Source organism: Rhipicephalus microplus, chromosome 7 (assembly GCF_043290135.1).
Source record: "Rhipicephalus microplus isolate Deutch F79 chromosome 7, USDA_Rmic, whole genome shotgun sequence".
Taxonomy (NCBI): Eukaryota; Metazoa; Arthropoda; class Arachnida; order Ixodida; family Ixodidae; genus Rhipicephalus; species Rhipicephalus microplus.
The window spans coordinates 26063126-26084361 of NC_134706.1; the positions used below are offsets into that span (position 1 = coordinate 26063126).

At 46.0% G+C, this 21236-nt stretch overlaps 2 protein-coding genes across 3 annotated transcripts in view; one reads left to right on the forward strand and one right to left on the reverse strand.

Moving 5' to 3' along the window:
* Pex23 (tectonin beta-propeller repeat-containing peroxin 23) overlaps nt 1–21236 on the reverse strand; it is a 62314-nt gene that overhangs the window by 15393 nt on the left and 25685 nt on the right. For both annotated transcript variants that reach the window (XM_075868857.1, XM_075868856.1), the window contains exon 17: nt 19616–19815. In XM_075868857.1, coding sequence (XP_075724972.1) covers nt 19616–19815 — 200 coding nt within the window. The remainder of the gene's footprint in view (nt 1–19615; nt 19816–21236) is intronic.
* LOC142767357 (uncharacterized) lies at nt 119–13477 on the forward strand. Its single transcript, XM_075868860.1, has 5 exons — nt 119–1065; nt 5201–5532; nt 7804–8073; nt 10439–10531; nt 12974–13477. Exons 1-5 carry the CDS (start codon nt 822–824, stop codon nt 13034–13036), a joined length of 1002 nt encoding a protein of 333 aa, XP_075724975.1. The 5' UTR covers nt 119–821; the 3' UTR covers nt 13037–13477.

Below are 21236 nucleotides of genomic sequence, written 5' to 3' on the forward strand. Positions count from 1 at the left end.
TAATTTATGTAGCAGTGTCCAGGGCCAACATCTTCGCGAGCATCAGCGCTTTATATCAGCTTTTGGGAATGCTAATACGCATGTTCCAGTTGGCATCAATGTACAAGGGCAAACAACTAACTGTATAAACATCTGCAACTCTTCAACATACGTCTGTGCGTGTAACATTTGCACATATCTTTAGCGGCATTTCATGACGTGTCGCTCAATAAAAAAATCCAACACGGTAACCTTCCCTCCGCATGATTCGCATAACGTAGATTCTCAGGTATGTGGGATCTGCCGAATTTTTTTATGGTTAATTTTGTCAGGAAAAGAGGGGGGGGGTTACGTTCTAGTTACCCATGCGCGTTTACCTGTTTAGTTGCTGACAATACGTTTTCTTGTTTGTGCGTGATGTTTTTGTAGTACTTTATCCGTTAAGAAAGGGAGGCGAGAGATTGCTGTGATTTGAGTTGTTATATATTCATGTGTGTTCCCAAATAAACGTGATTTGACGCCCCTTCCTTTTGTCTCCGTACTTCTTGCGGTAAGAATTCGAAGTTATGCATCTTTACCAACCCGCCCAACTCGCCGCGCTCAATATCTTACCGTTATTTCTACGCCAACTAGCCATTCTAGTCAATCCAGTTCCCCTTTCATCCAAAAGTTAATTAAGAAGTCTATTAAGGCCGATGATCCGACGACCTCTAAAATCTTGGCCATCTAGAGGGCCGGCGAGAGGGCCTTAAGGTCAAGCTGGTGGTCCCCGAGTGGGCGTCATCGTTGCTCCAATCCACTGTCCACTGAATAAACTAACCTAACCTCGCTCACTCACTTATATGAACCACCAGTCTCATGGCCGATCCCCCATAGAGGGTAGGAGCCAGACATTAACGCACAAGCAAGCAAGCAGACCACGCGCGGCTCGACACGGGCTTTGGAACGTTCGCGGCAGCTTCCAGGAGTGCACGAGCCACAGGCACGGCGGGCAACACAGCAGCCGATCGAGCTGCGGCACCGAACAGTCCGACGTCAAGCACACTGGCATGCTCGCACGGCTAGCACTTCTGCTCTGCATTGCAGGTGAGAGCTCATGTACAGTGTCATCCTTCATGAAAGGGAACACGCGAACGCGTGGCCTGCACTCTGCGGCGGCTGCCTACAGCACCATCGACCGACAGCAAAAGAAAACACGTTCGCTTTCAGCGTCATCTGTTGTCACAAAAAATAATAACGAGTTATGGTAGACAAGCGCTGCCAGATTTCACTCCCTCTCTGCTCAGGCCTGCAGTGCGTAGTCCACTGCCAACATATTGAACATTGTGCGCGACCATGGCGCAGGCCTCAGTAATCGCCCGATGTCGCTCGCCGCGCGAGCGGTGAGAGAACGTAATCGCAGCGCTTGTCCACCGGCCATGACTCGTTATCTTGCTTGGCCATAGATGACGCCAAAATTCAACGTGCTTTCTTCACTTGTCGGTTGATGGTGCTGTAGGCAGCCTCCGCAGAGCACAGGCCACGCGTTCGCGTGTTTCATTTCATTAAGGACTATTTCCGGCTAGGAGACTACCTGAATGCCTGACTCATAACTAACTGACTTGATGATCCTTCCACCCGGTTCTTGGCCAATCTCCCTTTGTGGCCGAGTGCCAGCAAAGCTAAAGGCTCATCATCATCATCAGTGTACCACCAGCGTCAAATGGAACAACGAACACCGGGAAGCGTTCGCGATGGTATAGTGCGCGCCGTCCACTTATCACCTTGGACAGGCATGCATAAATGCGCAGAGCTGCCGAACACGATGCGCGCGCCTGTCAATGGTGGTAAATGGACAGTGCGCGCTATACCATCGCAAAGTTTTGCCACAGTTCGGGGTTCACTCGACGCGGATAGCATACATCGCCCACTCCTACGAGGCTGCGACTAAGCACCAGTCGCACGGCCAATCCGCCACTTCCACGATGTCACGGCGCATGCGCCCTCGAAGCATCTTCTGGTCTCGGAGGCCTTCGTTGTAGCAATGTCAGTGTTTTTCTCGCCCTTACCAAAATACCGGAAGGAAGCACAGGAAAATGGAAAAGGCAGATTGCGACTGGTGATCAAAGAGCGAAGTTCGCATCAGCGAGCGAGACGTATACAACTCGCGCGTGACGTCATTTCCTGTCTTCCACACGCCATCGCAGAGCCAACGAAGCACGCACACGTACGACGTATCGGTATAGTAGTCTGAGTGACCGCGCCGTATTTACGTTCATGCAGCTAATGTCGTTAGGCGTATAGCATTTTAATCGTATGCATCGCGGACAGGTTAATCGTTCAGGACATTACGCAGCCTCACGTTGTCTGCTGCCGTGTGCTCGGTGATGGCAGCGCATGCCATTGATTGATTGATTGATATGTGGGGTTTAACGTCCCAAAACCACCATTTGATTATGAGAGACGCCGTAGTGGAGGGCTCCGGAAATTTTGACCACCTGGGGTTCTTTAACGTGCACCCAAATCTGAGCACACGGGCCTACAACATTTCCGCCTCCATCGGAAATGCAGCCGCCGCAGCCGGGATTCGAACCCGCGACCTGCGGGTCAGCATCCGAGTACCTTAGCCACTAGACCACCGTGGAGGGGCTGTAGCTGCTCGTGATGCATCGCTAGTCTCTAAGAAAATAAAAGTCATTTGACTTCTTTCAAGGAGTCCTGACTTGCGAGGCATGACTCTCTTTAAAAAAAAAACAAAAAAACTCTGCTGATCCCTCTTTTTAGGAATCGCTATAACACGAAAGTGAAACGTGTATTTACAGATGTGACTGAGGGTTTATTGTGCATTGTTTCGCCTGACGGGCTAAGGAATGAAAGCTATATCAACAAATTGCAATGTCACGCGAAAGACATCAAGCAGCTTGAAACTTGTAGCGTGCACCTCAAGCAGAAAGCACGCACGAAATGAGCATACACAGGTGGAGCGTGGACAAATGACTATCACAGCTCGACAGTTAAAGCACGCTAATAAATGCTAAGAAAGACGCACAAAACTAACACACAAGTATATGCAGGACAAGCGCGAACAACTGTCCCAATTCGTACTTCTCCGAGTGTAAAATATTCGTACTTAATTAACGCGGCCGCAGCAGCGAGTGAAGTGACCTTCGTGAATGCGGCCGCGGCAGCGAGTGAAGTGACCTTCATGCTCTATTTAAGGAATGTAACTTCAAGAAAGCAAAATTGTTGTGTCTGTACGAGAGGTTCAAAGCGCCCGAATACTGAGATAAGCGCACACGCGAGTGGGCGACCACACCTCAAAACGCACGTACAACTCGCTGTTGGGCTAGTTAGTGCACGTATGAACTCAACAGTCAATTTCGCACCAGACTCGCACAAAATTGACTATTTAATTCATCTATAAGCACTTTGACTAAAATTTTGTGACTGTTTTAGAGCTTTGAGACTGAGGACCAGCCACTGAAAACACTCCCACTCCCGATCAGTCGCTTTGCGGCTAAGAGGAAGTTAGGGGTGTTCTGACATCCCGCGAAATTTCTTTATCCTCGAACTTTTTTTGGCGATACTGAAGTGTCTACGCGCCTTCACACCGACCACCAGTTGCCAAAGTTGGCCGCTCTACAGCCGGAAATGAGAAGCTTATCTAAGGTATACACAGGAAGGCGATCGGCCTGTAAAGATATGGCCTCTGTATATATCAATAGAAAATCATGCAACGCCGATTGCAAGTGTTAGAAAATTAAAAATGGACCATTACGCACCTCGCGAGCTACAACCCGAAAAAAAAGTCCAAAAAAAGGAAGGAATGGCGAAATGGTAGCTTTTGATGAAAAAAAAAAAACTCGAAGAGGGCTTGTGTGCTAGAGCTGACGTTGCGGCGAGCACACTCGTCTTCTTCGAGGCTAAATCACGGCCCTGGAAGAAAACGAGTCCACTAGTCAAGACTTCGGCTCGGGCACACCCTATTCACGTTTTTTTTTTTCAAACGCAAGAAAGGCGCTACGGGCTAGCAATCTACGCGAATTATCACGTCTATTTCTTTATTGAGCGCGCAAAGTGAACATGACAAATCTCTGTCTCTTGCAACTGGCGTCATCTGCAAGCTTCTTATGTGCAACTCCATATAAAAAAACGTGAAGACCCTAAGTTGCCTTTAACATGATGTTTTGTATACTTCTAATAACGTTCAGAAGAATCAGAATATAGAGGGAACAATTTTTATACTTTGTTAAAGGTGGATTAGCCAGAAATAACGACATCGAAAAATTGAATCTAGGGGTTTTTCTTCCCGTCTAGATATCTTACTGGGGTTAAGCTATAGGGATGAAACGTTGTAAAACGTTTGCCATCACTGCATGGTACATGCCATCACGAAAATGAGGAGCATTTATGCGGGTGGGACAGCGAGGGCTGCGGATGGAGCAGACACCTCTTTCTTGGTTTGTGATGGCCCGTTCACGCTACCTTGCCGGCAAGTCTTGGCGTAATGGCGTGGTACAACGTGCGCCACCGCCCGCGCGAGACTAGGCACCGTAGGCAAAGTGCACGGCAAGCTTCGCCGGCGAGGCGACCACGTGACGCGATCCAATCTCGCGCCATCGGCGCACGAACGTGAGACGGCGAGATTTCGCGCTTCTGCGCGTCATCTTATAAGGGATCAGTTGTCTCAGTAGAGTTGTTGCGCCGCGATTTGTGAATCTGGCGAGGCAAACAGCTGATCGATTGCTGGAACCGTGCCTGCTGTTGTCCGGCAAAAGACACGGACGACATCCGGGCTTCTAGCGTGGAAAACCTGGAGCAAAAATTAAGCAAGAAGCTCGACGTGTCTCGAGGGAAGAAGCAGACGACGCGGCACGTTTATGTAGCCATTGCAACCTTCACCGCTCCACTGTCGCCGCTTTACCATCGCCAAGGCAACCACTCTTTCTATTGGGCGGCAGGACGGGCAGCAAATCTCCGTACTGAAACGTTCCGTATGCGATGTCCAATAATTCCGCACGTTTCCGTAAGAATCTTACGGAAATATATAGAAAATATACGGAAAGTATACGGAAAACATGGGTTCCGTATGGAAACATATGGAATTATTGGACTCGCATGCGGAACGTTTCAGTGTCACCAGTGCTTAACAGATTATAGCTGTTTGTTTGTAGCTACTTGCTTTTCTTTAAAGAGTACGAGTCCCTGGCACTAAAATTCTTTCTCCTCCGCGGATACGCAGGCGCTCTCGGCAGGCGGCACGAGGTCGAGTTCGCGTCGCGGGACGAGGACCGTCCGTCGGATGTCATCGGAGACGCGGCACTCCGGGACCGCCTCGACGCTGCCCATTGGGCGAGGCTGTCACGTCTCCACCGACTGCGTCGACAGCATCAGCCGGTCGCGCCTTACCGAGACGAACCTCTGGCGCGTGGCGGTCCGTACGAGGCCCTGGAGCCGCCTCAGGGACCTGGGAGCGGGAGACGTGACTACGATGACGACGACGACGACAGCAGTAGCGACGACGGCGAGAACCTGTACGCCGACGATGAGGAGGCTGACTCGACCGGTGGAATGGTAAAATGCGGCGCCTGGCGGACAGCCTTTTTTTTTTGCGAAGCGCTTCTTAGCGTACTGCAGGCAATTTGAACCTTTCTATCTGCGTATCCACCTATCCATCTGCCTAGCAGTCTTACGTCTGCATGTTCTCGCGATTGGCTCCTTAACTTGATCGTCATCCGCCTAACTACGTCAACTGCATGCAGGGCGAAGGTCTCTCCCATGATCCGTCAATCCGCCCGGTGTTGTGCCTTCTGCTGCCACGTTAGACCTGCGAACTTGTTGATCTCATCTGCCCACCTGATTTTCTGTCTTTATCTCACGCCTTCTCTTGTAATCCAGTCACCCTCAATGGCCAGTGGTTACCCTGCCTGCGCACTACGTGCCCGGGCTATGTGCATTTCTTCCTTATTTCCCCTGTGGTATCCTCAACCCTCGTTTGTTCCCTGACCCACTCTGCTCTCTTCCAGACTCTTAAGGTGACACCTATCATTTTCCTTTCCATCTCTTGCTGCGTCGTCCTGAACTTTTTTTGTAAGCCTCAATGTTTCTGCTTCGTATAAGAGTACCGATAAAGAAGTATTTACACGACGGACATGATCGTGGACAGATCAGTCACCTCACAGGTGACGTATTTCGGATCCCTCCGCAGCTAAGCATCACATATGCACAGATTCGCCACACCTATACGGCTAAATTACAATGAGGTCACACCAAACGCAAAAAAAAAAGAAAACGCCAGGACTGCGCGCAATGCGCAGCACAGTCACAACAAATGCTGGAAGAGCGGCCTTTCAGAGTTTTTTTTTTTTTTAACACTCTTTGGGTAACTGCTACAAGCGCACTTGCAGGGTAAACCACTACGCATTTAATCATAATTTTTTGTGTTGTAGGAAGGCATCCACTGTACGCCATCATTCGTCATTCTTCAGAGAGGCGTGGTACGCGCTACGCCCTTGTAGAAACTTCTGTGCAATTTTTTATGCTGTGGCCAACGACGATAAAGAATTATGTCTGAAGCTATCGTAATGGTTTGGAGCATTCTAGAATCTACTCGTTAAGGGATTCTCATTTCGTGGCGCCTGGTTGTTCTTTTACTGTTGTAAAACAATTTATGACTCATATTAACGCGATTCTTTTCGCAACACCAAGCCTGCTTAAGACCTGATGATTGATTGATATGTGGGGTTTAACGTCCCAAAACCACTATATGATTATGAGAGACGTTGTAGTGGAGGGCTCCGGAAATTTAGACCACCTGGGGTTCTTTAACGTGCACCCAAATCTGAGCACACGGGCCTACAACATTTCCGCCTCCATCGGAAATGCAGCCGCCGCAGCCGGGATTCGAACCCGCGCCCTGCGGGTCAGCAGCCGAGTACCTTAGCCACTAGACCACCGCGGCGGGGCCCCTGCTTGCTTAAGACCTGTTTGCAACAGAGATTCAAGTACCGGTGTGGCCCACAGGTGAAATGCAGGGCTGGCACCTGGGGGACCCGCGTTCGTATTCCATTGCGTCCTTGGTGTTTTTATTTACTTCGCTTTTTTTTCTTGATTTGCACGATAGCGGTTACAGACACCGGCGGCACGGCAGCGACGGACAACGACGGCGTATGTGACCCTTGTTGTGATGTCATAACAGCTTTCACTGTAAAAAAAGTGATATTCATTATAAGGTTCACACTAGCTATACGATTCGATGCAGTATATAAAACTTTCACTGACGCCACTGCAGTCCCCTTCTTCGGGTACCAGCTGGTTGAGAAGCTAGGGGAACTCTTGCTTGACCGCGCCGAGCAAAAAACCGTGACATCAAATTAATGCCAGTGCTCCCTCCAATTTTTTTTGCCCCCCCCCCCACCCCCCTTGCGGGGCTGGAAAACAGGAGAAAGCGGGGAGATGCACAAAAGAACGCGGAGACCGGACCACTCTCTGTCTTTTCTCTGCACTGATCGACATGCACTCTCCAATGAGACAAGTTGGGTATACCCAGCACAAAAGAAATGGTCTGCGACATCACGTGCATGATGACAGTTAAAGGGACTTGTCTCTTTGTCGTTCTGTTCTCGCGCTATAACTATCACCATGTCATACCTACTAGCGCGAACCGCCATACATCATGTGCATGTTACGTGTACCCTATAATTCGGTATATCCGTATTCGCCTTCTTTTTGGATCTCCAACTCGTACACTTTATCTATCGATTGTCCCAGTGCACGACGATGCAGCCTTTATCGCACTTCCGACAACTCGCGCTTTCTTTTTCCCCCTGCGCGATAAACTAACAGCATGGCGGTGTTGGAGGAGGAAGAGGAGGCGAGGGAAAGCGGGGAGGAGGAGGAGTAGGGGGACAGATCAACAGCGTCCACCGCGATCCGTACACTGACGTTGCGGACGACGAGAACGACGAGTACGGCAACGGGCGCAACGGCGACAACCGAGGAGGGCGCAGGGGAGAACTCTCCGGGAGGGAATCCCAAGGTGGGAACGGAAACGCCGGACCGGGAGATTCTCGGGACAACGGCGGCGGGCCGCGGAGACGGATGGATTGCATAGTGGTGAGTTTGCCTATTACTCAGCTCGTTAAGATCATCAACATAAGGTACACGTCATTAGCTGCCGCACTAACACTTTTCATCATTCCTTCGTCCCACGCACTTCCAACGACTGGAACCACCTTCCCTCGGACATGGTTTCCATTTCAAGTCACGACTTGTTTTCATCTACAGTACAGAATTACTTACGTGATGACACGTGAAGTGTATATTGTACATATATATTTTTGTACTCTGTTTGCCCCATTCTGATGATACTTACACGTACATTCATTGTACTGCCTAACATCGAATTTTCGTGTTTTGTAATTTTTATTATTTTGATGTTACTATGTTTGCTCTTGGTTATAGTTTTTTTTTTCTGTACCCCACTCTCCTCTGTAAAGCTATGTGCGATTGAGGGTAAAATAAACGAAATAAATAAAATGAAATGAAATAAAAACCCATACGACTCCTATCTCCTCACCTATCATCATTACTATTAACCTTGCATCTGCTTAAGATAGACTATATTCTGATCGCATATATGCCTCAATGTACTGGAGCTTGAGACATGTGTGAATAGCGCGTGTGGATGTGTGCCACCTCCATGTTTATTGATTAAAGATGTGAGCTGGGGAAGGGGATGTGCCATGGCTTTACCCGAAAACTCTTTAATGGGACGTTCTTGACGAAATATCTTATGTGAGCCTCGTATTTCACGAATAAAATCACGGCATATCCACGGAGTGAATGATGATGAGTGGGGAGAAGCTTCGCACGTCTGTCTGCCCGTTCGTGCATGCTTTCGTGTGTCCGTCCATCTGTCCCTGCTTCCGTCTGTCCGTCCGTCCGTGCATTTGCCCATCAGTTCGTCCGTGCCTCTGTCCGTCCGTCTGTCTGTCACTCACACTAGCGCCACCTTCTGAGTGAGTCATACAACTGGTGGTTACGAACCGGCCACAAAGAGACATGCATGGACAGACCCACGGCTTTAGGCTCTTTAAAGTCTCATAGTAGATTGTAATCACTGATAACTAATTTCTGAAGGTACAAGCTACAAAAGAGTATCATAGAGCGCCGATTATATTAGGTATTTGTATAAAGCAGTTCTGCTGAAATGGCGCAATTCACGCAGTTAGACCACTACTGCCTGTGATGTGGCTGGCATCTCGAGAAATTGCACCGGTGCGTCCTGAAACTCCACTATGACCAGATACACGATGCACTAGGGAGCTATGATGTGCACCGATGTGACTTGTCAAAGGCGCCCGAACGAAGACAACAGAGAAACGAGAGAACCATGTGGGAACTCTGCATGGATCCGGGGTTATGTCTACATGTAGCAACACTCTCTTAAACAGATGAGCGGATGCTGTAAGCATTGTCCTTGTGGCAGGAAGGTGACACGTACACCATCTAGCTCGAAAAAAGAAAACGATTGTTTATCTATTAATTAGGCTTAATCTCAAGTCTACCGATGTAGACACGAAATTCTGTAGAAAGAGACCCATGAGTTCGCTGCCCAAATTTTCGGCCCTTATGACAGAGTAGCATTTTACCAATATGAAATTCTGTCCCTAGTTTCCCAACACCAATCCCCTACTTATTTACTCTTCTCATTTCTATCACTTATTTACTCTTACTTATTTCTATCATGGAGCTGTGTACCTTTCCAGTCGTATGCCTGGAGCCCAAACCTTTATGTAGATTAATGTCCAAACACACAACTCAATAGATATGTCCACATTCAATTAAAAGGTCCTCGGTAATTTCTTTGGCTTGCCCACAAATTTGAGTGCACAGCACCAGTACTTGGCATGTGACAAAGTCAAGAAATTATTCCTCATCATTCTTCGCTTCTTCACAAAATAAGCGTTTAACTAGTATTATTAAGCAAATTGTCATTTACATTAGGCATGCATGCAATCATCAGCATCCCTGCTTCTGCACTCAAGAGAAACGGTGAGTCCAGGGCATCATTCAAGCACTATGTTCACGCCACTGCAGTTCTGAAAGCTTCCATTACAGTAGCAAATACAATGGCTATAGTATTCATTTCTTCAGAGTTACGCTGGTGCAGAACTGATTACATGTTGGGTTGGTAATATTAGGACTCCACGGGGGTGCTTATGGTTACCTCAAAACTGAAATTGGGGCACTACTGTTAGCATAAAAGGAACTCACATTTAACACCAGTGCCTCGATTCTGCAGGGTGCTACCTCTATTCAGCAATGCATTTATGAGCAGTGCACTGAATCTCACGATAGTTAACTGCTAATAGCGAGAAATTAGTATAATGAGTTACATAACTGGTTGCTCCAATAGCTGAGTCTGAACTAATGGGAATGTTCGAGCTACACTGACACTCTCAGCTTGAATTTGCAGGACCGCATAAACACCTGCATCGAGTGGTGCCGCCTCAAGCCCACGGACACCCGCCTTCGCCAGAACCGGGACAACGAACCTTGCCGCTACTGGGTGAGTGGCCGTGAGACGGTGAGAAAATGCAAGCTCACAATGAAACACAGTTGAACGCTTTCCTGAGAGACACCGGTGTAAAAGACAATTGGGTACAAGACATTCCAGTGTGCCTAAATTGCAACAGCTATTATTCAGAAAAAATTCCAGACAGCTCCGCTTCACGAACGCTGTTGAAAGAGGCTTACGTTTGGCCCTCCACCAAGCTATATCGTGCTTAAGTGTATTTTTCAAGCCACCTGTTCGTCGACACTTCGCTTCCGCCTCTCTTGCATGAACATCGCGGTTGGCTCGGCGATGATGCGCCCTTTTTTGCGTCAATGCTCACCAATAATCACGTCAGGCGGCTTCTTCATCGGGAGCATGGGGTAAGAAAAATAATTTAGCTGTGGATACTCTCCCCTTGCCGGGACAGAGAGAACGTTCGGATAATGTTCGGCTTTAGTACATGCACCGGCCACAGCTTCATGTGGGGCGCTGCGACATGGGGGCTTAAGAAATAGAGTGCGACGAGGCAAATGCACATTTATATTTTTGTTGTTTTTTTCACCTCATAGTTTTTTTTTTGTTTTTAAGCCATGCACACTAGCAACTGGAGCAAGAAATACATACTGCGTTTGTTGTGACCAAAAAACACCACATAGGGGCGAACGTCGCAATTGGCTGCACGGTGGAAAAAAAAATGACCTAACTCAGAGTTCTCACGTGAGCAACACCGTGGTGGACGCAACACCACACGCAGCTCGTCTTCTGTAGTAATTGCGCCAGCCACAGTTGTGGGAGGGGGGGGGCGTTGCGACATGGGGGGGCCAGAGGAGAATAGAACAGAACATTGTCTGGATGCGCCGTTGGGCAGAGTGTCCATACCTATTTTCCTTACACCGTGGTCGGGAGAATGAGAAATGTTAGGCACATTGAAGTCTTGAACTCTTAAACACTGACACGCTACCTCACACCCAACTGCGCCTCGCTGTTGGACTCTTGACGCGTTTATCGAAGGTTCCCAGTTCACCCTTCGACATCCTCCGCCTTCGCCGCTCAGCACACACAGCCATCCACCTCCTCGCAAGGCTAGCTCTCGCCACAATACAAGGCCACGTAATCGGTTCTATGCCAACCCTGGACATGAAAACCCCGACTAAGAACAGATTCTCTTCTAGATGCAAACATTGCACCCTGCTTTCAAGAACAAGAAATGCTTCCCGGTGCATGCCTCTCATAAAGGGGTTCAACCGTAGCACCGCTTTCCAGAGGTTACAAATGCAGGCTTTTCGTGTGACAAACGAAAGTTTCACGGACAAGCACCAATGCAAGGTCAATAATAAATAGCACACCACAAGTGGCACATGACACTTTCTTGTGAATTGTGCGCCATAACATACACATATGTCAGAGCAAGATGAACAGGCTAGTTGGTTGAACATACTTTCAAGTATGTAAAACATGAGGAACAGAAGGAAACGGAAACACTCTGGCTAGTGGTTTCCTTCTGGTTCTAGCGTTTCTCGCGCTACCTCCTCTTATATGGGACAGAGCTAAGCAGGTGACAGATATTGTGAAAATCAAATGTTACTGCTGCAAACTGAGCTACTCAGTATGTCTTCACCTCAGAAATCATTCAGCACTCAAGCAAACAAAGGAATAGTATTAGTCCCTCGCTTTCTTTTTCTTGTTCTTTAGTCCTCGCATCTACAAGTGCTGCACAATTTTTAAGATTGTGATATACATTACCGAAAATATTACAAGTGTTTCAGACACGCTTGATTAGTTACGTTCCGTGGGTGGAGCATATATCTTTATTAGGTCATACACTCAACCTCAATATAACAAAGCTGCATACTACATGAAAGTATGTTTGTTACATCCGAAAATTCGTTATAAGGGTTTACTCTTAACACTATCTATAGTTTACCGTCATCATCATGGCCATTCATCATCGTCGTCATCGATTTCTTAGCCACTTCGCCATGCCTCTCACGCGGTTCATGCCTTTGCCGAGCTGCGCGAGTAACAGAACGGCTGCACGCGCCTGGCCTGTCGGACGCTGGCAGCCGCCGCCGCTCCGCTTCAGCACTGGAATAAAGTGGCGAGACTGGCACGTCCCCGTCAGCCGCCTTCGATGTTGTCTCACGTCTTCCCTCTCTCACTACAATAGCAAGACTAATTTTCATATGCATCATTACAACCAGTATTTCGTTGTATCCAGGTTCATTAAATCGAGGTTTAAGTGTAGCATCCCTATTAGCACCAATTACTGATGCAATTTTGCCACAATGCTGCCAATGTTTCCTTTAACATTCAAGACAACATGTGCTCCTTCTCTAGATTGAGATATGCCCCCTTGTTCCTGCTCATGTTTTTTGCAATGAATTATGCGCATCAGTTCAGCTTTGCAGGATTCCTTATTGATGCTTCTTAACAATAACGTCTTCTCTGCTGTAGAGGGGAGACTCGAAAAACAAGTGGATGCAGAGCGGGATCTGCCACAATGGGAGGTGCGGATGACCGGTTTGGCACCAGCTGTAACCACGGGACCTTCCACTTTGTTTCCTTTTTTTTTTTTCCACCAATAAAGAGAGTGTCATCGTGTCAAAATGTCATTTGTCATGAATTCCTTAGAGAATAGAAAATCTGCCCGCCTCGGTGGAACAGTGGCTGAAATGCTGAATCGCCGACCACAGACTCTTCAATCCCAGTTGGGGCAGTCTCATTTTGATGGAGGCAATATGTTCCACGTCCACGTTAACACCAGATGAACAAAATGCCATCCACTACGGCATCTCACATAATCTAATCATGGCTGTAGGGCATAAAACCCCATATACTATTTTTTAAAATATGGGGGACCCTTAAGCTTCATTTTCATGATAGCGATATCCTGTCCCCAGTGTATACTTCAACTACTTAGTGCATACATTTTATTGTAAAATGTTAATCGACAAGTTTAAATTTTGTATTACTACGATCTAATCTATAAGTTAGAAGCGGCTTGTGTCAATGAAACTCTCGCATATGTATCCTGTATAATGGGTAGGTAGCATGCTTGCTTTAAACCACGAGCAATTACACGCGTGAAACGTTTTCGTATTCGCTATGTACAGACTATGCGGTCTTAAGGGGAGATACTGCTCTAAAAAAAGTTTTTATTTCTTGATTGATTTTGATGAAACTTGGTGTGCCTATGTAGATATGTGTGCTGTTTTTAAATGTACAATTATTTTCCTGGTATAAGGTGTTTTTAAAATACAAAATATTTAATGTGCCTTTTGAGAAGCGAGAATTTGGAATCAGGACTGTGTGCAATACCACAAAAATTGATGTTCTAAATCAATTTGAACAAAAGTTATTGTACGTTGAACATGTGTGTTCGAGTCAGTTTCAAGCTAGAATTTCACTGGCAAATGTTCAACAATCCTAACTTTTCTTCTAGTTGATTTAGAACATTAATCTTTGTTGCATTTCAATCAGCTTTCATTTCAAATTATTTAGATCTGCTTATTTACTTTGTAACTTCCTTAGTTTAGGAAAAAGCTTGCTCCCCAAAAGGCACATGAAATATGTAGTATTTCAAAAACTACTCTTAACGCCAAGAAAAAATAAATTCGCATTTGAAATCAGCACACATACCATATACATACACTTGCCAAGTTTCATCAAAATTGGTCTAGAAATAAAGAAAAATTTTGAAGTGCCATGTCCCGAGGAATACACGCAGTAACGTGTGCAACCTTTTATAAAGAGTGGCCGGCTTTAAATTATGAATTTGTAATGACAATCGCATGTTCTGATGCCCGATGGCAACGTACGCTTGTAGCACGCAATATTACTGCGATGTCACACATCGTACTGTCAGGCCTGCATACAGGACGCGCGTTTTTGTAAAGCATAAAGGGTATTTCCGCCGCGTTTCAAATAATAGTAATATAATGATATGCGGGGGTTTCGCGTCCCAATATTACAATATGATTATGACAGACGTAGTGGAGGGCTCCGAAAATTTCGACCCTCTGGTGTTTCTCAGCGTGCACTCGCATCGCACAGTACACGGGCCTCCACCTTCTGCCTCCATCGAAATGCGACCGCCGCGCACGGGATCGAACCCGCATCCTTCGGGCCAGCAGTCGCACACCTCCAAGCAGAAGAAGTTATTTTCCCTACTTCCAAGAACACATGTGGCTGTGTTGTAGAACGCCTCCTTGCCACTCAAACGGCCAGGGCTCAACTCTCACTCGGACTAGGAAGTTTTTATTATTCATTTTATTTGCATCTTTCCCAGATTTTTCGGTCGCGGACAAAGATGATGATTTTCCTCTCACAACCAGTGATGCCGACGCCAACATCGACGCCAACAACACTGGCACCGGAATTCAATAAGGTTTTTAATAAAGTTCAATAAAGTGGAATGGTGGGCCAGTTGGTAAAACATAATGTGAAAATATACGAGCGCACAAGGTAGAAGGAAAATCTACGTATACCTTCTTTTTTTGGGGAGAGGGGAGGGGGTGGAACCTTGAAGTGATAGTTGGTTGCGCGTGCGCGTTAGTGTTCTCGTGCAATGAATGTTTTTGAATAAGAGTTCAGTTGTAAGTGAGCGCCTTTCCTATCCAGTGCTTTTCCTTCTACCTTGTGCGCTTACATATTTCCACAATAAGGTTTTTAATGTTATCGTGCTAGAATGTAAAATCTATTCAACTTCATAAGTTGGACTGGGTTTATGTTTAATGCGCTAAAAAGAAAAAAAGAACTAAAGAGAGAACGAGCTCTCTTATATTAGGTCACCATGCTTAATGCAGAAAGATGAAGATGTACGGTGCGCGAGGAAACATGCAAAACGAAAACGCAGAGGCAACTCCACCTTGTAATTCTCACACCGAATGTCGTGATGCTACAGATTTTTATGGTGTCTACTCTGCCCTACGTAGCTCCTAATTGTCAAAAATTAAGTACATTGTCCCCTGATGATGCCCCAGACTTAACATCCAAGGTTTTGGGATGTTTCATTAGAAATGTCGCTGCAATATAAAAAATATTTTGAAATGTGTGACCTAATGAGCGGAGATTTCGGTGGGAACTTTTAAAAGTGAAATCCTGAACTAAATTTCCACTTTCACTTGAAACCTATGATCACGAAATTAACCACATTGAAGCTTTAGGAGTTCAATTTATCAATCTAAACTAAATTCAATAGCAAATTCAATAGCAATAAACATTGTTGATAACATTTATAACTGAAAACATTCTGTCGATAATTTTTCACTTTCTTGAATTGTTTAGGAACGGCTTCCTGGAGCACAAGGATTTGCCTGTGCCTCTGGTAAACCTGCAAATGGCAAGCATGCCAACGAGAACTCACAGCTCAGATATGGACCACACAAATACGTAGACCACTTTAACACTTTAATTCCTGAATTACGAAACCGCCGAGCAAAATGAAATTTTTTTAATTTTCCACCTTTAAATAGCAGCCTTTAAATGATTCCACAGTTGAAACACTTCAATGCAACTTTAATGCATACTTCTATGTATGTCACGGATTCTCCATAAACCGCAGAAGCGAGGACCTTGCTACATACAACGTACTTCAGATCTACGTAATGTGTTGTGTGCCAGCTCTCGGTTGTGCAAACACTAATTAAACAATATTGAAGATGGAACTTACGTCACCCAGGCGAGAAACAATGGAATGAGAGTCGTTGCACGTGCTTCGTGCACTCCGCCATCAGCTACAATACAATTGGTTCTCGCATTATATACCTTATATGGAATGGGGCTAGATTTTTTTGTGCTGACAGCTACATTACCCGTGAGAGCACTCAACAGCTGGCATTAAAGGTGGCACGCATTTCGTGACTTGCTCGCTCGTAATTTTCCGGCATGTCCCAAGTTCGCGACACTCGGTGCGCAGTAAAGGGTCAATGATAGTAATCCGCAAGTGCTCTTCTCTGCTTCGCATATTGGCCCTACTATTGGCGACACGTGTAGTGCTTTAGGTGGAAGCGGGCCAGTTGCACGTGCTGTTGTGCGTGCTTATATCAACATAGCAGAGTCTACAATTCTCGTTTCGCAGCGCAAGCAAAGTTCGCTTGAACACGCTGTTTGGGGTAAGCGGCTAGCTGCGCAGCAAGAAAGCTAGGTTAACAATTATGAAAAAGGTCTATTGAGTAAACTCCACTACTTCCCTAAAACAAAACTTAAACATAACCTTAACTAAAACAAAACAAAATCATAACCATAACTAAAACAAAACTAAAACAAAAGAAAAAAAAACAAGTACGTAAACTAAATGAATACACAAATAAGTAAACTGTGCTCCACTTCTGGCCCACACAGAAGGGACTTTCGGTGCCTTTAATTAACAAAATATTTCACCTCTGCACCATGGGCTACACAGCTTTACCGGTCTTCCACATTCACAAAGAGAAATAGCTCGCGATTTTCAAACGAACTTGCCCTCGTTGAGCCTGTGATATTTTATTCATGCTAAAACGGAGCCATGACTTCAGAAAAAAATAAACATTTAATGACAACTTATTTTGAATATTATGTCCAGGGAGAGCAGTGGTCAAGCATTTCATTTCTCCGCACACAGCCCAGAGCGGCCAACATTGGCAAAAGAGAAGTAACGAGGGTTGTGCCGATTGATAACGGGAGAGCAAAAAAAAAAAAAGAGAGGACTATTACAAAGCACAGTCGTGAGAACAATTTCAATCTACACACAGAATGATCTTGCATCGACTAGGATTCCTTATCCTGTCCAGGAAGCGACTCACTGGTGGAGCCCAGAGTCAACAAACATGTCTACCCTTTCTTTGTTTCGGTAAGGAGCCTCCATTTGTAAATGTTGCGAGCTACTGTACTCTCCCCATACCACTTGGCCCACTGCAGTCCTGCACGTTATATTGACAGTCATTAACAAAAAGAAAACTATATCCCCCCGGAAGACGAGCTTCAACAAGCTGCCAGTAATTTGACAGACTACGATAGGTATTTTTTTAGAAGAGGTTTTATTCAACACCACCAGTAAAGGTCCAGTAAAGGTCCTGGAAAAGGAACTGCACGTAGTGACGAGACATTTTGTGGCTCGGTGCCAGGAATCATGCCGCTCGGACTCGCATTGGTCTGTCGCAAACGAGAACGAGAAGTTCAGCTCACGACGCAGCCCTTCATGTGCTGCTCCATTATTACCTCCTCACATGAAACTTCTTCACATGAGAAGGTCACGTGACCTCCTCAATGAATCTCCTCACGTGACCTCTGCACCTTGACCTCCTCACGTGGAGGCTACAGTCCATTGCTAGTATAATTCGAGTCCCGAGCAAGATTCAATGTGCCACATTGTAATAGATGTTAGTTAAATGCAATGTCACCTGCTGTGGTTAATTAGGACACCTCGAATGAATTGAGGAAGGTAGCCTCGGTAGTTGCTAGGTTCCACAGACCTCTTCTGGATCGCTTGTTCCACTGGTTCCAAAGTGTAGAACACAGCACCATCGGTGGAGTAGGAGGAAAAGCTTGCTTTGCATCATGGTATTGCGGCTTTAAACTGCAACTTCCCATCAGATGGTTGTCACCCTTTTGTGCGTCCTGATCCTCTCTTACTTGAGGAGAAACTGACACAGGAGCTGAACCGAGTCAACCGAGTACATGGCGGGAGAAGGCTTCAGTTTTAGGACTTACACTCGACTTGTTGAACAAACAGCCGACCCCGCGATAAAAGCTTCGCCACAATAAAATACCCTCCACAACGAAAAGCTTTCAATTCACAATAGCCGCCCGCAGAAAAGAATGCAAAAAATTTATCTTTACGATGAATACCTTTTTCTGGGTACTTCCACTTCGACAAATTTAATCACGCTTTCCGTCATCTTTGCTGTAGCGGGATCTCGCGGTCTAACACTACCGCAAAATCCCGAGAAAGCGCTCTCTCTTATGATGAAGGATAATTCGACGAGGTTTATAAGCAGGCCCTTGCTCTCTCGTGCATTCAAATTCAAGACTGCGGCGGAAAAGTCACGAAGGATAAAGAATACCCACGCGATCCTAATTACCCTTTTGTTGCCTGAATACGTAGCTGCCAAGGAAAACAAAAATTGTTTTCATTTTTCAGCTTTAAATAGCGACCTTTTAAATAATTCCACACTTAAGGTGTTTAAAAATTACCTTTAATGCAAACTTTTATATATGTCGCATCATTTTTTAGCTTTAAATAGCGACTTTTAAAAGATTCCACAGTTAAATTGTCTAGGATGCACCTTTAGTGTGTACTTTTACAAATGTCACAAATTATCCACATGCCACAGAAGCAAGGACCTTGCAATAAAAGACGTACTTTAGAATTACGCAACATGCTGTGTGCCATGTCACGAGTGCACACACTCCAAATGAACACAATTATTGAAGATGAAACTTGGGCCTGCCAGGCGAGAAACAACGAAGTGAGCGCTCTTGCATGCGCTTCGCACTCTCCGCCATCAGCTACAAACCAAACGGTTCTAGCAAAAAATGCATTACACAGGATAGCGCTAGATTTTTTATGCTGAAAGCTACGTCCCTGCGAGTACTTGACAGCCACCATTAAAGGCGGGCATGCATTTCGTGACTTGCTTGCTCGAAGTTTTTCGGTATGTCGCGAGTTCACGACATCAGGCAGTAAAGCGTTAAATGCTTTACTGAATATGCATGCATTCGCTGTTCTCATTCGCTCTCGTTAAGCAAATAAATACAGTGAATAAAACGGTGAAAACGGAGAGGGGAGAAGAAGTCACATATTTGAAATCTCCCAAAAGAAGGGAAGGAGGCACTTGCTCAGGCAGCTACATTTGCTTTGGAGTTTATAGTACACTCGAACCTCTTTAGAACAAAGTTGAATCTTACTCGAAAATAAGTTCACTATATTCAAAAATTTGTTATAAATGTATGTTCCTAACACTATATCTAGTGCAAGGCCAGTCTTCACTTACTTCGTTATAACCAATAATTCATTATATCCGGGTTTGTTATATCGAGGTTTTAGTATATATACAAGGCCAATAGAATAGGATACAAAGTTCCATAGAGTGCAAAACCAAGGGCCAGTCCGCTCACCCAGTGCCAGTGGACGGAGTCAAGCTTGGTACCCTCCTTGGTGCACTCGACGAGACCCGAGGCATCACTCCACATGTAGCGGTCAGTGAGCAAGCCGCGGGGCGCAAAACCCGATATGGGGTTCCAGCGCTGATTCTCGTAGATGTACACGCACTTGGTGTCCGACATGGGTCCCACTCGAACGTTGTGGCCCGTCATGCCTGCGTGCCGTGACGGCAATGAAGAAACGCCGCTTTTGATAATGGTGATACCAAACATAGGGAATGAAACAGGGAGAGAAGAAACAAGTGCCAAGGACATATAAATTGAAATCAAGAATAAAAAATGGGCAGGGCATGCAGTGCAAAGGCAAAATGACCGCTGGTCATCGGCCTTCTCAGTGTCTGGTGTTCCTGTTTCAACTCCAGTGTCAGCTTGGTTTCAGAAATACCGGGTAAGCTTGAAACGTGGAGCAACAGCACATTGTTAAGGCAGGGTGACGATTGGGGACGGAATGGGAATACAACCACCTCATATATTGCTGATAGCGGCAAGTGAGGTCGCAGCTAGCAAACGAAAGAAGTAGTCGAGTCATGCTTTTGACCTACTGAAAAGGCGACGACGTGCATCCCAGAACTCGACGCGCTGTAAACAGGAATGCCAATGGAATACTTACAAGAAAAACAAACCCCTGTAAAAGTAGTAGAAGATGACAGAACAACCCTTGCACTTGTTACTGCACATGCACACCTAGTCGCTCAGACCAAGAGAGTAGCGCGCGTGATAAAATCATGCCCTCCAGTGAAAAACGGCGGGTGTGGTCGCTTTGTACTCTTCAATAATCATACTAATACAGCAAGGGGCGAAATATTGACACGCGTAGAGTTGCAGTTGAAGTTGCAGACACCCTAAGGCAAGTGCGACACAATCGGTTCAGAGCCCGAGACACTTTCAACCTCTTCTATGGCTAAAAGCGTCCTCTAGTTGGCATTCGCACCAACACTTACGTAACATTATCTACCCCTTGGAAGATTCGACAGGTGCTGCAATCAGTTGAATCACACTAAACATGCCAGCTTTGCACCTCGATGCAAATTTTTCGACGCGCAATGGAGAAGGTACCCGCAAGTCAGTGGGACCGTGGCGGGGAAACGCGAAAATGTGCTCTGGTACGTCACTGACATCAAGAGGGTTAAGAGAAAGAGACTGGATACCAAGGGAGGGAAAGCACATGAGGGGGAGGCAGGATGTTAGGTGGGCAAGAAGTTCTGAAGTTTTGCGGGGTAAGGTAACCACAGGAAGCGCAGGACTGGGTCGATTGACAAAACGAGGGTGGGACCTTTGCTCTGCAGAGGGTGTAGTTGGAAGGAGCGAAAGCTGGGCTGGTTGGTGACTGTACTTTAAAATTTTTGACACTGCGCAACGATGACACAGACGAGAGAGGAGGACGCATCACAGCGCTGACTCGTAACTGATGTTTATTAAATGTATGAACGAGAAATAAAAAAGACTATCCCACCCATCACACCCATGTCACCTTATTAAAGCAAATGAAAATGGCAAAACAAATACCAGCCAGCATTACACCTTGAAGTGGGAAAAACCAAAACACAGACCACGTGTACTCTCCCGGACAAGATAT